Source organism: Exophiala oligosperma (genome assembly GCF_000835515.1).
Source record: "Exophiala oligosperma strain CBS 72588 unplaced genomic scaffold supercont1.5, whole genome shotgun sequence".
Taxonomy (NCBI): Eukaryota; Fungi; Ascomycota; class Eurotiomycetes; order Chaetothyriales; family Herpotrichiellaceae; genus Exophiala; species Exophiala oligosperma.
In genome coordinates, this window is record NW_015622822.1 from 2,668,992 (window position 1) to 2,680,590 (window position 11,599).

An 11,599-nucleotide genomic window follows, 5' to 3' on the forward strand; every position below is an offset into this window, starting at 1 on the left:
AAGATTGTGGCATCAATCGAACCCCCCCGGGAAGAAGTGAGGAAAATGGGGGGGGGGAGGGGGGAAAACAGAAGAGAACCCTTATAAACGTCGTAAAGCAACGCGGCGCAAAGGTTTCCACCCCTGGGGGTACTCTCTGCCCCGTGCGACAGCGACACTGGGTGTTGTTGAGAATGATGCACACACACGCGCGCTGAGGTACGACAAGGTTGCTGTTTGCTGTCTAGCACGGTACAGAAAAAGGCGGGTATCACGCTAGGGCTCGATCCACGAACCCAACAGTCAAGAACCCATGTCCGAAACATCCCTACGACAGAGAGGAAGGCGCTGCCATCACAAGCCATGAAGATTGTTGCCCAAAGCAACAGAGAACCAAAATCCTCCCTCTAGACATCAAATGCAGACCGACGCCTGGGCGGTCATGTATGACGGTCAAGAAGCCGGATGGATTTCAAATCCGGCGGTAACGATGGTTACAGATCACGGCATGGCGGTGGGGCGACATTGCACTCCACGGCACAGGATTGATGTTGTTACGTCGGGCGGAGAGAAGGAAAGGAGAAACGGGAACCCAATCGACAAGAAAAGAGAATTCTTGATCCGTCAAGACGAGACATGCAGTTCAAGCCCAAGCAAGAGAAATCTCTTTTTGGAGGGGGAGAAAAACAAATGAAAAAGTCCATCCCACCTGCACAAGGCAGGACATTAACACTATGTACACACAACCTTCCCTCTCTCCCAAAGACAGGCAAGGTCAAAAACCAGCCCACACTGCCCGCAGGAGATGGAGGTCCCTTATACAAGTAGAGAGAGTTACATAAACAAAAAGACTCGCAAATCATTCGGGGCATGGCTTTCGTTTTCACCCGTTCGCCTGATCGTACGATAACAACCTCCCATTTCCACGGCCAAAACCTCTTTTCCTCGCGCCTCTCGAGAGAGAAACAAGGCTTGGTCGACGGAAAAATAAGAAACTCACCCTCCGAGGCAGAAAATGTCGCCACGTCCTTTGATGCCACTCGATCCAATAATGCAAGATGTTCACACCTGTGAACCCATGACGGTGCTTTTTGCTCCTCCCCCGGCCACCCGGATTTCAGAGATTGCCCGCCGCTCATGCACAAAGGAGAGACTTGGAAACGCCAAACCGAGATGCCCACCCTACGTCCTCTGTATTGTCACATACACTTGCAAAATGAAGAGATATGCTGCCAACGCCGATTTCTTTGAAAATGCGTAACGTTTGCAAAAGGTTAATCAGTTGAGGAAACCCTTGCAAACCGCCGAGCCACATAGACAGGGTATACGATCGTCATTGTTGATTTCGCGCTCGAATTTGTAGTCGTAAGTCAACTCTTCGTCTACCCAGAGGTTAGCATGTGACTTTTATCCTCAGATGAAACAGGAAAACTCACCTTTCTCGATGTCCCTGAGAGCATAAATGACAATTCGCTTGGTGCCGCCTACCCGAATGATCTTGGCCGTGCAATTGGGGTTACAGCTGTGGTTGATGAAGCGAGCAATTCCTCCCTTCTTGGTGGCGTCCACAACGGTGCCTTCGTCAATACGGAAGAGGTAACTACTGCCAATTCCACTTTCTGTGTATTTGATTTCGCGTAGATCGGCAATTTCCTGTCTGATCTTCTCTCCGACGTATTCGATGATCATTTCGCTGGCTTGAATCCGCTCCAGGGAATATAGACCCCAGTTGTGGATTGCAGATCTGGCAAACTTGACTGGCTTCTTGCGTTTTTGGAGTTGATTGAAACGCAATACATCAGCATCATCACCCATCGCCTGTAGCAGTTCTCTCTGTCGGTCCAAGTCTTTGACGGTGCGTCTGTCGTCTGCTCGTTTACCACGAGAGGATGCCTTGGGCAACTCCACGACAGTTTTGACAGCAGCAGAAGGGTCTTTCTTGGCTTCGGCCTCACGTCTTTCCCGTGCTTTTTGTACCTTGATACGATGAGGCAAGTATTTCGACTTCTCGGACTCGAGAATCTTCTTGATGGGCTCGGTTCTCGCGGAACCTGATGAGTTGGGCACATAGTACCCATCGATGGGTGGCTGCGTACGCAAAGCTCCAGGTTGCATCCCTGGTTGCAGATTTCGGATTTGCTCTTGCTTCCATGCCCAAGCCATAGGATCTCCAATGTTCATTGCCAACTTGGATTTCAGTGCTGAGGCGAGATGTTCCAAGTCCTCAGCGTCGAAAAGACTGGCCTGCCATCCGCGGAGATCTGGAAGAATGTCTTCATCATCGTCGACAGTAGGTAATGGCTCCTCCGCAGACACCCCCCATTCAACTTCAGGTCGCCATTCTGCTGCTTCAGCGAGAGCTTCTTCCTCTTCAGCGTATTCCAGAACATTGTCCACAACTTCGGCCGCTTCAGCTTCAGCTTGTGCTTGTCGGAGAGCTTCTTGTTCTTCGAGAATCTGTTTCTTTGTCTTCTTCTTGGGCTTCGGCTTCTTAACGACGGGCTTTGGTACGTCCGACTCGACTTCTGGAGTACCCTCAACAGGAGTCTCTGCATCCTGCATCTTGACATCGTCGGAATCGCCGCGCTCCAGATCAGCTCTGTCAACGCCGAAAAGCTCGTCATCGGCCTTTTGACGCTTTCGAGCTTCAAGTTCCTTGACTAACCTCTTGCGCTTTCTCGAAGAGGGAGACATCTCGTAGATGCTCCTTTCAAGCTTGGAAATGATGAGATCCTCTGCAGTTGTTTTGTTCTCAACTTCTTCCTTGACCACACTATCTCCCATCTCGGACTCCTCCCGTGCGTGAAGTCGGCGTTTGGCTATCTTGCGTAACAGCTCATCTTCATCGTCAGACATTGATGTCATGCTCATGCGACTGGCAGGGCGGCTCTCCAGATCCTCAGTGTCCCTGGTAATGGAGGTTCTTTGCTCGTCGTCTGAATCCTCATCATCGTGAAACTGGGCCAGCTGGTGGAATAAAGATCGGACATTGTGTCTAGCCTGAGGGACCTTTCTTCTCTCGTCGCGAAACCCGACCATTCCTCGCTCTGTGCCTGGCTTCTTACCAATCTTGGGAAGGGACAAGATATTGAGATTCTTCCCGCTCAGCGGCCGTCGATTCATCATACCCATACCTGATCGTGAATCTGGTGTCCTTGATCCCTCATCAGTAAGCATAGATCTCCTCGGCCCTTCAGGATCGTCTATACCAAGAGCTCGCCGCCGCTCTGAGTGCCTCTCTGGGTCAAGATACTCGTACAGAGTTGGAGCAGCTATTCTGGATTTAACATCCTCCAGAAGCTTATCCCGGAGTTCTTGAATAACCAATTGAACGACGGCCCGCGAGGGATCCAAGTCCCTAGCTCGCTGCCGCTTCTCTTCTTCGAGGTCCAGATCATGTTCCTTTCGCAATCGGTATGCTTGCTTGGAATACACAAAATCAACTGGCCCTGTAGGAGTTGGTAGAGGTTGCTCGCTAGAGCCGAGGGCTTTGGGGTTGCCATTAAGATGTAGCTCCAAGTTCATCACATAAGTGAACAATGGCTGCATATGACACCCGTGGAAGACTTTCTTCGCTTCCATCTGTCCGTTTCGTGATTGTTCGAATGTGACGAAGTATCCCGTCTCGTCACAACGGACATCGCGCCAATCGTACATTCTTAATCGCTTCTTCAGGTGAGGAATTGTGGTGGGCATGACGGGCACGTAGCAGTGCGCGATGAAGATGTAGGGTATCTTCAAAGTCTCGGCAATCGGCGTGTTCTCAACAAGTGATGCTCCCCCCGTGGGTTTGGCTAGAACCGGTGGAGTCGGCTTGGGGGCAGTCGGAAATGGGGAGTGTACCACGGGAGGCGCATGGAAAGTTGGCTGAGGTCGAAGAGTAGGCTTTCCTGACGGGCCTTTTGGAGCAGTTGGAGGTGGTCCAGTCGACTTTGCGAAGCCTGCTATCGGTGTGGTAACCGTAGGGGTCGAAGGAGACGGCGAGGGCTGGGCCCGCGCCTGGTTTGTGAAGCCACTCTCTTTTCGGTGCAGGGCGATCGCTTTCTCGACCAGCTTCTCCGTTACAGAGCCATCTCGATCAATGGCTATGTGCACTGTCTTCAGGCCTATTCTCTGTCCGCGTTTCCCTTCCAAATATGCTGTTTTTGCGGCAAGGACAGCGGATATCGGCCCTCCACCTTGGAACGAAGCGCAGTCTTGATACTCGATACTGCATATGCCCAAAAATCGTCCTGTCACTGGGTCTGTTCTGTTATCCATATCGCCAATCTCTCCGAAACTCGAGAACAAAGCGCTGATTTGGGAGAGAGGCGTCATCGGATCAAAACCCGTAACCACCACTGTGGTGGCCGGAGGAGGGGCTACTGCGGTGACATTGTCGGGCGTCCATGATCTAAGGTTGTATGGTGCGGGTCGAAATTTTGATTTTCCCTTTCCTATAGCGCCTTTCGTGTAGTTAGGTATTGCCAGACGTGGATCAGGTGGCTGAAAATTGTCATCGGCTTTTCCCCCAAACTCTTCAAACTGCGCTTTCATTTTTCGCTTGTCTTTGGAGCTTAGATTCCTATCTAATTCGGGGTCGTAGGTGCATTTCGTTCCTTTCGAATGAAGAGTCGTGTCTCGCGCCGTCCTCCGGTGGGCGGGAGGGGTATGAAGGGGTGTCATCGAGCCCGGATGTAGAGAGGACGTAGCAATATGTCCATTTGCGCTCAAGTGTGAGTTGTTTTCAATCATGGGGCTCATCGACTTGCCGTTTGGAGGAGAATCTGAGTTTGTGAGAGGGGTGAGGGTCGTGAATTGGATGTGGTTTGTGCCAGACATAGTTGCGGCGGCGGTAAGAGGAGCGCTGAAAACCGAAGAAGCGGTACTCGACGAGCTCGCAGAACCGACACCATTGAGAAGATCGCCCTGAAACTGGCCTGCTTCCTCCTGCGTAAGAGTGTTGCTGGCAAGTTTGGCTAAGGTGTCCTGCTTCGCGACTGAATGTGATGTTTGACCTGGAGAGATCAAAGAAGCCTGAACAGGGGCGAAATCTGTCTGCGCATCTTTCGTAGAGTCGTCGCGATCGGTGTGCTGGGTTTTGTCGGGCTCTGGCACCTTTGAAGATTTTCGTTGTATGACGCTCGGGGCGGTTGGGAAAAACTCAGCGAATTTGTTGCCCGGCGGGCGCGACATATCCTGAATCAATACCCAAACGACGCGATCATCTTTGCACAGATGCTCCTATGTCTATCACTCAAAGCCAGAGAATATGTTGAGCTGAAGGTCGCAGCGCGATGATTTGCAGAAATTTGGTCGCAGGCTGGTTGCTAACGCGTCGGTGGACGTCAAGGGGATTTCTCAGGACCAGCGCAGGCTGCGATATCAGGACGGTGAGGAGAGTTCGGGGCGACAAAGTAAGATCCAACACTTCACGGGCCTCAAGTACGAGGGTTCCGATGGGTATTGAAGAGTTCGAGGGGGAAAGATGTGATCTGGACACAGCTTCGTCGGCGTGCTGAGGCCCTTTCTTGACAGCGTCGATTGCGGTAGGCAGCCTTGGCACTCTTGAACGCGCTCGAGAGAAAAAGCGCAGGCAGACGGTGGTAGATTTATAGAGACGACGAACATTCCTCACGATCCTCTCGAACCAGCGGTATTATTATCTTTTATGCCTAGTCTACCGCTGCGCTTTATTACTGTTGTATCTGTTTCTTCCCGGCTCTTCAATATTGCACATTCAAGGAGGCTCATTACCTGCGAAGAGGGGGAGTATTGCATGGAACTGTGTCATCCTTTGTTTCTGGTTATACGACGAATCTACCCGTGTGACAATTATTTCCAAACTTGATGCCAACTCTTGACGCCTGTAGATCGCTGGAAAGAAGGAGGATGACCAGGCTGAGCATGAAATCTCATTGTAATGTTCTTGGCCGCCGGTCTACATTTCGATAGTAGGAGGCTCGAATGGCTGCCTACGTAATCTCCGGTATGTCTCTTGCACGAACTCTCGGCCGTCGCTTGCTCCATCCTGGAGGGTGGAAATGATGATGATGGAGCTGGGCGAGAGATGGGTATAGCCGGACCAGGACGAGGAACTGGATTTGACGCTGGTTTGAAGCAGTCGACAGGGACATTCAACATGCTCAATGACGGATGAACCCTTACCATTGCACAGTTCGCTTGAAGGAAGGTCTCGGGAGGCTCCTTCTTTGCACACAGGGTGAATCTACCACGGTAGGTATATTTGAAAAATCGGCTCGATGGGCTTGGAGAAGAGGATGGACAGATAAGGTAACTAACTAGGTAGGTAGAACTTTTCATGGGAGCCTGTGATTGGCCAACTGAGTGATGTCACGATTCTCTACTAGACTTGAGAACTGCTGGCACTCGTACTTAACAGTACATGCACGGCAGATGAAAATCAACAAGTCAATGAATGATCCGTACAAGTGGCTACCTCCCTACCTAACACTAGCAGTACAAGTATTGCACGAACTCCTCTATGGTTCAAAAAACTTCAGTGTTCTTTACTTTGCTTCGTAGTTCAGCTTTACCTGGAACTCCTACAAGATGCCTTTTCCTTACAAGAAAGTGGTGGTCATTGGCGCCACAAGTGGTACGTTATCACATCCTGGATTCTTGTGCACAGCCGCAAGCAGAGGCGGGTTGGCCTGTAGTGTACATCGGGAAATCTAGAGCGTGGCAATCTTCCGCCTTCGTTCAACGCTCACACTCGAAACAGGCATTGGCGAGGCGTTCGCTAATCGATTGATCGATGATGGCACGTTTGTCATTGCCGTCGGACGTCGAAAGGAGAATCTTGAAGCCCTGGTGCAAAAACATGGTCATGATAAATGTCAAGCAGTGCCGTTTGATATTACCAAGCTGGAATCTATTCCGCACTTCGCAACAAACATCGTAAATACCCATCCCGATGTTGATTGTGAGTGATCATTGTTCTCTCAAGGTACTTCTTGCATTGACAGATCTTGAAACAAGGTATTATCCTCAACTCGGGCATCCAGAGAAAGACAGACTTCAGCGACCCCGATTCGATTGACTTGGATTCGGTGCAGCTCGAGGTCAACACCAACTACACCGCTCACCTGGCCCTGACCAAAGCCTTCTTGCCCTTTCTGCAGAAAAAGTCGACAGAGACAGCATTGGTTTACATTACCTCTAATCTGGCTCTGGTTCCAATTCTGCGCTGTTCAAACTATTGTGCTTCAAAAGCAGCACTCCATCAGTGGATCCTGTGTCTGCGAGAACAGTTGAAGAAAACCAAGGTGAAGGTCATCGAGATTTTTCCCCCTGCGGTTCAGACCGAGCTTCACGACGAGAAGCATCAACCAGACATCAAGAACGGTCGACAGATTGGAATGCCTCTGGATGAATTTACTGAGGAAGCATACTCTGGATTGGTCAGTGGCAAGGATCAAATACCCGTTGGAATGTCAAAGCGTGCCTTTGACGGCTTTGAAGTAAAACGGCAGGAGGCCTTTGCGCATATGCTGAAAATCATGGGCTCTGGACCGTAGAGTATATTCGTTAGTTCCTCTAAGCTGGACCAAGTGTCGACAAACTATTTCGTGCGATGGTCCGTACACGTTGAGTGCCCCCCTATTCCGTCTTCCTTGGTACAGTATTCTTGTCCGAACCACGTATTTTGGGCAGGGTGGGCCACTGGGGCCGATATCTGAAACTGGGCGCAAGTCGATCTCTATTGGGGGCCAAGGTGTCTCAGAAAGCGACACAGGCGAATTGGTGGTGACGTCTCACTCGTCATCCTTGTCAGGGGGAGGCTGACGGGCAATCCAACTAACAATACTGAGTACGAGTATAAGTAATAAGAATACGGAGTACGGAGTACAAATGACATACACGAACTTCTATTTTAGGATTCAGCTGGCAACAGTATGTGTTGTGGTCATGTCTACATACGGAGTACAAGCGCAAGAATTCCTCCTTTCCAAGGGGCCAACGTCTAGAACAGTGCAAGGTGAGCTTCCTATCTCTATCAGAATCATTAGAACGGCAATGCTGAGTTTTTCAATGCCTGGGCCCTCGCTGGCATCAATAATGAAGATTTTGAAAGTTCTAGAATGTGCGAATATCGATTGCTTTGGCCAACGCGAGTGGTACAAGGAGCGAGATCTGTTTCAGCACGATGGCGATTCTCTAAGAACTAGCATAATTGTGAACGGGACCAGCAGGATCGGTGAACGTGCTGATTCTTGTATAGTTGCTAGACCAGCTCTAGGCTTGATGAGCGACAGCATTATCGTCGAATTTTCGGTCTGTAGCGAGTAGAATACTGTGTGCAGTGTGGCTAATGAGCTCTGGCCTTCGCGTAAAGAGCCTCTAGGTGAGCGCCAGGACCACCAGATCCTCGCACAGATGCCTCTGTTCGCACTCCGTGGTCCGAAAAATAGTGCCACAAGGCCGTTTGCGGTTGTTCGGTACCTGCCAAGGTTCACATGGCGGTTGCTGTGCAGGGCCGCAGTGACCAATTGATGACTAGAGTGGCTTGCGGATGCTTTCTTTGTATGTCTTTGCTCACCGAAGGCGTCTCAGCCCCGTTCGAAACGTTGTCAGCACCTGAGGAGGTAAACCCGTCCTACGCTCCTTACAATAACAATAATAATAACACGACTTGTCCAGAGAACCACTTTCTTCTTGCTACGAGATCATTCTCTCCATACTCCGTAACCCTCCCTGTTCTGTTGCACACTCGCTGTCGAGTGAGTCGATCTTTCTTCGTGCAGTTCTTTGTTGTCGGACCCTTTCTTCAACCTCAAATACCTCAGGGTAATACCCTTTGTAAGATTCCAAGCCATTGGGACTCCCTTATGCTCATATCCAGGCCAGAAACACTTTCTATCGTTGCTGTATACCCTGAGCCTTCCTGAGCAGTATCGGTTTTCGACAATTGTCCAGTAATCCTTCAAGATGTGGTATGTCGACCACTTGAATCCCGTGGAGCGCAGGCCATACTGACAGCGACCAGTGGCATCTTTGGCTACATCAACTACTTGGTAGAGAAGGACCGCAAGTTCATCCTCGACACATTGCTCAATGGTGAGTTCTACAGCCACTCTGTATGGAACATTTGCCCTCTGACGCACCCTCCGCAGGTCTCTCCCGATTAGAATACCGAGGTTACGATTCGGCCGGTCTAGCAATTGACGGTGACAAGAGAAATGAAGTCTTCGCTTTTAAAGAGGTGGGAAAGGTGGCAAAGCTGCGGGAGATGGTGGCAGAGTCAGGTGTCGACATGACCGCGATCTTTGACTCCCATGCTGGTATTGCCCACACCCGTTGGGCAACCCACGGTCAACCATCAAGAACAAACTGTCATCCTCACAGGTGAGCTCCAGTGGCTGATAGTTTGAGATAGTTTGACTGACCTGTGAGAAGATCTGACCCCAAGTGGGAGTTTGCTGTTGTCCACAATGGTATCATCACAAACTACAAAGAACTCAAGGCGCTGCTCGAGGGCAAGGGCTTCAGATTTGAAACTGACACCGATACCGAATGCATTGCCAAACTTGCAAAGTTCCTCTACGATGCCCACCCAGACATCGATTTCACCACTCTCGGAAAGGCCGTCATCAAGGAACTCCAGGGCGCTTTCGGTCTCCTCATGAAATCCGTCCATTTTCCCTCGGAAGTGATTGCGGCTCGAAAGGGTTCTCCTTTGGTTGTTGGTGTGAAGACACAAAAGAAGCTGAAGGTGGACTTCGTGGACGTTGAATACGAGGGAGACGGTGGTGCTCTGCCTGCGGAGAGGGCAAATCACAACGTGGCGCTGAAGAAGAAGGCTCCGGGTCTCCTGTCACCTGGCGGACACCTCGCGCCCCCAGACAAGTCTCTACTCCACAGATCGCAGTCTCGTGCCTTCTTGTCCGACGACGGCATGCCTCAACCTGCCGAGTTCTTCCTGTCATCGGACGCCTCAGCCCTGGTTGAACACACAAAGAAGGTTCTCTACCTTGAGGATGATGACATTGCTCACATTCACGATGGCCAGCTCAACATTCACCGTCTTACAAAGGACGACGGCACGAGTAACGTTCGTGCCATTCAGACCATTGAACTCGAGCTCCAAGAAATCATGAAGGGCAAATTCGACCATTTCATGCAAAAGGAAATCTTCGAGCAACCAGAGTCTGTGGTCAACACCATGCGTGGTCGTCTGGACGTCGCAAACAAGAGTGTTGTTCTGGGAGGTCTCAGACAGTACATGAGCACCATCCGCCGATGCAGAAGAATCATCTTCATTGCTTGCGGTACAAGTTACCACTCGTGTATGGCCGTCAGAGGTGTTTTTGAGGAACTTACAGAAATTCCAATCGCGGTCGAGTTAGCTTCGGACTTCCTTGACAGACAAGCGCCAGTCTTCCGCGACGATACTTGTGTCTTCGTCTCCCAGTCTGGCGAGACGGCAGACTCCTTGATGGCTCTGCGGTATTGCTTGGAACGTGGTGCGTTGACCGTTGGTATCGTCAACGTTGTCGGCTCCTCGATCTCCATGCTCACTCACTGTGGTGTGCATATCAACGCTGGACCCGAAATTGGCGTTGCCTCAACCAAAGCCTACACGTCCCAGTTTGTCGCCATGGTCATGTTTGCCTTGTCACTTAGTGAAGATCGTGCCTCCAAGGCCCAACGCCGGGCCGAAATCATCGAAGGCTTGGGCAAGGTCAGCGAGCAGATCCGCGAGATCCTGCAACTCAACGACTCAATAAAAGAGATGTGCGCCAAGTTCCTTCAAAAGCAGAAGTCGCTTCTCCTGCTCGGCCGTGGCAGTCAGCATGCTACTGCTCTTGAAGGTGCACTGAAGATCAAGGAAATTTCCTACTTGCACTGCGAAGCAGTCATGTCAGGTGAACTCAAGCATGGTGTTTTGGCTCTTGTCGATGAGAACTTGCCAATCATCATGATTCTCACTCGCGATGACATCTTTGCGAAGTCACTGAACGCATATCAACAAGGTGAGCATGATTATATTTCGCCCGAACTAGTGAACAGAACTAACATTGCATAGTCATTGCTCGTAATGGCCGCCCAATTGTCATCTGCAACAAGGACGACCCTGAATTCCCGCCAACCAAGACCGAACGTATCCAGGTTCCAAAGACCGTTGACTGCTTGCAAGGTCTCCTGAACGTCATTCCATTGCAGCTGATCGCTTACTGGCTCGCGGTCGCAGAGGGATTGAACGTCGACTTCCCACGAAACTTGGCCAAGTCTGTTACAGTCGAGTAAGCTGTGTTTGGTGCTTGTTGAGGATTTTAGCAATTGCATTGTCTGTTGTGTCCCCACGTCCGTTCATGCAGCGATGGAAAAGGAATTTGGCGTACAGCCGGGTGTTTCTGGTAGACATTCACCGAGAACTCCTTGAAAGGACATGTAGAACTACATGGAGTTACTGGCGTAATTAGATGAGAATGAGTATGAGACGATGATCTTTTCAGCATTGTGCACGCTACGGCGTAATATTATTCATACGAGCCTACTGAAAACCGCGGAGAGACTCAGAGGGTCTGCAGTACCTCTGACCATGAGGCTTTTAGCAGGAAACGTCTAGGCTTTACGAGGCTGAGTTCACAAGGCTGAGTTGGAGACAAAATCGGGG

At 50.5% G+C, this 11,599-nt stretch overlaps 3 protein-coding genes across 4 annotated transcripts; 2 read left to right on the forward strand and 1 right to left on the reverse strand.

The window, feature by feature from the left end:
- Positions 1-677: 677 nt before the first annotated feature.
- On the reverse strand, positions 678-6,208 carry PV06_06266 (uncharacterized protein). The gene is made up of 2 exons (XM_016407362.1): positions 1,416-6,208; positions 678-1,361 (listed from the first exon to the last, which is right to left on the reverse strand). The coding sequence occupies exons 1-2, from the start codon at positions 5,152-5,154 to the stop codon at positions 1,258-1,260; spliced, it is 3,843 nt and encodes a 1,280-aa protein (XP_016262966.1). The 5' UTR covers positions 5,155-6,208; the 3' UTR covers positions 678-1,257.
- A 169-nt stretch (positions 6,209-6,377) lies between these two features.
- Positions 6,378-7,559, forward strand: PV06_06267 (uncharacterized protein). The gene is made up of 3 exons (XM_016407363.1): positions 6,378-6,577; positions 6,704-6,904; positions 6,961-7,559. Exons 1-3 carry the CDS (start codon positions 6,532-6,534, stop codon positions 7,497-7,499), a joined length of 786 nt encoding a protein of 261 aa, XP_016262967.1. The 5' UTR covers positions 6,378-6,531; the 3' UTR covers positions 7,500-7,559.
- Positions 7,560-8,520: 961 nt separating this feature from the next.
- PV06_06268 lies at positions 8,521-11,440 on the forward strand. Of its 2 annotated transcripts, XM_016407365.1 has the most exons (6): positions 8,521-8,781; positions 8,830-8,915; positions 8,969-9,039; positions 9,096-9,327; positions 9,379-10,955; positions 11,009-11,440. In XM_016407365.1, the coding sequence occupies exons 2-6, from the start codon at positions 8,911-8,913 to the stop codon at positions 11,227-11,229; spliced, it is 2,106 nt and encodes a 701-aa protein (XP_016262969.1). In that variant the 5' UTR covers positions 8,521-8,781; positions 8,830-8,910; the 3' UTR covers positions 11,230-11,440. The 2 variants fall into 2 exon arrangements, with proteins under 2 accessions (XP_016262969.1, XP_016262968.1); XM_016407364.1 differs by having other exon boundaries at positions 8,521-8,915.
- Positions 11,441-11,599: the final 159 nt, after the last annotated feature.

Bases quoted from the DNA above. Each gene is read 5' to 3' on its own strand.
- PV06_06266 (XM_016407362.1), bottom strand. From the start codon at position 5,154: ATGTCGCGCCCGCCGGGCAACAAATTCGCTGAGTTTTTCCCAACCGCC. The intron at 1,362-1,415 runs GTGAGTTTTCCT...ACCTCTGGGTAG, and splicing joins TCTCAGGGACATCGAGAAAG to ACGAAGAGTTGACTTACGAC.
- PV06_06267 (XM_016407363.1), top strand. From the start codon at position 6,532: ATGCCTTTTCCTTACAAGAAAGTGGTGGTCATTGGCGCCACAAGTG. The intron at 6,578-6,703 runs GTACGTTATCAC...CACTCGAAACAG, and splicing joins GGTCATTGGCGCCACAAGTG to GCATTGGCGAGGCGTTCGCT. The intron at 6,905-6,960 runs GTGAGTGATCAT...TCTTGAAACAAG, and splicing joins TACCCATCCCGATGTTGATT to GTATTATCCTCAACTCGGGC.
- PV06_06268 (XM_016407364.1), top strand. The intron at 9,040-9,095 runs GTGAGTTCTACA...CACCCTCCGCAG, and splicing joins CCTCGACACATTGCTCAATG to GTCTCTCCCGATTAGAATAC. The intron at 9,328-9,378 runs GTGAGCTCCAGT...ACCTGTGAGAAG, and splicing joins ACAAACTGTCATCCTCACAG to ATCTGACCCCAAGTGGGAGT.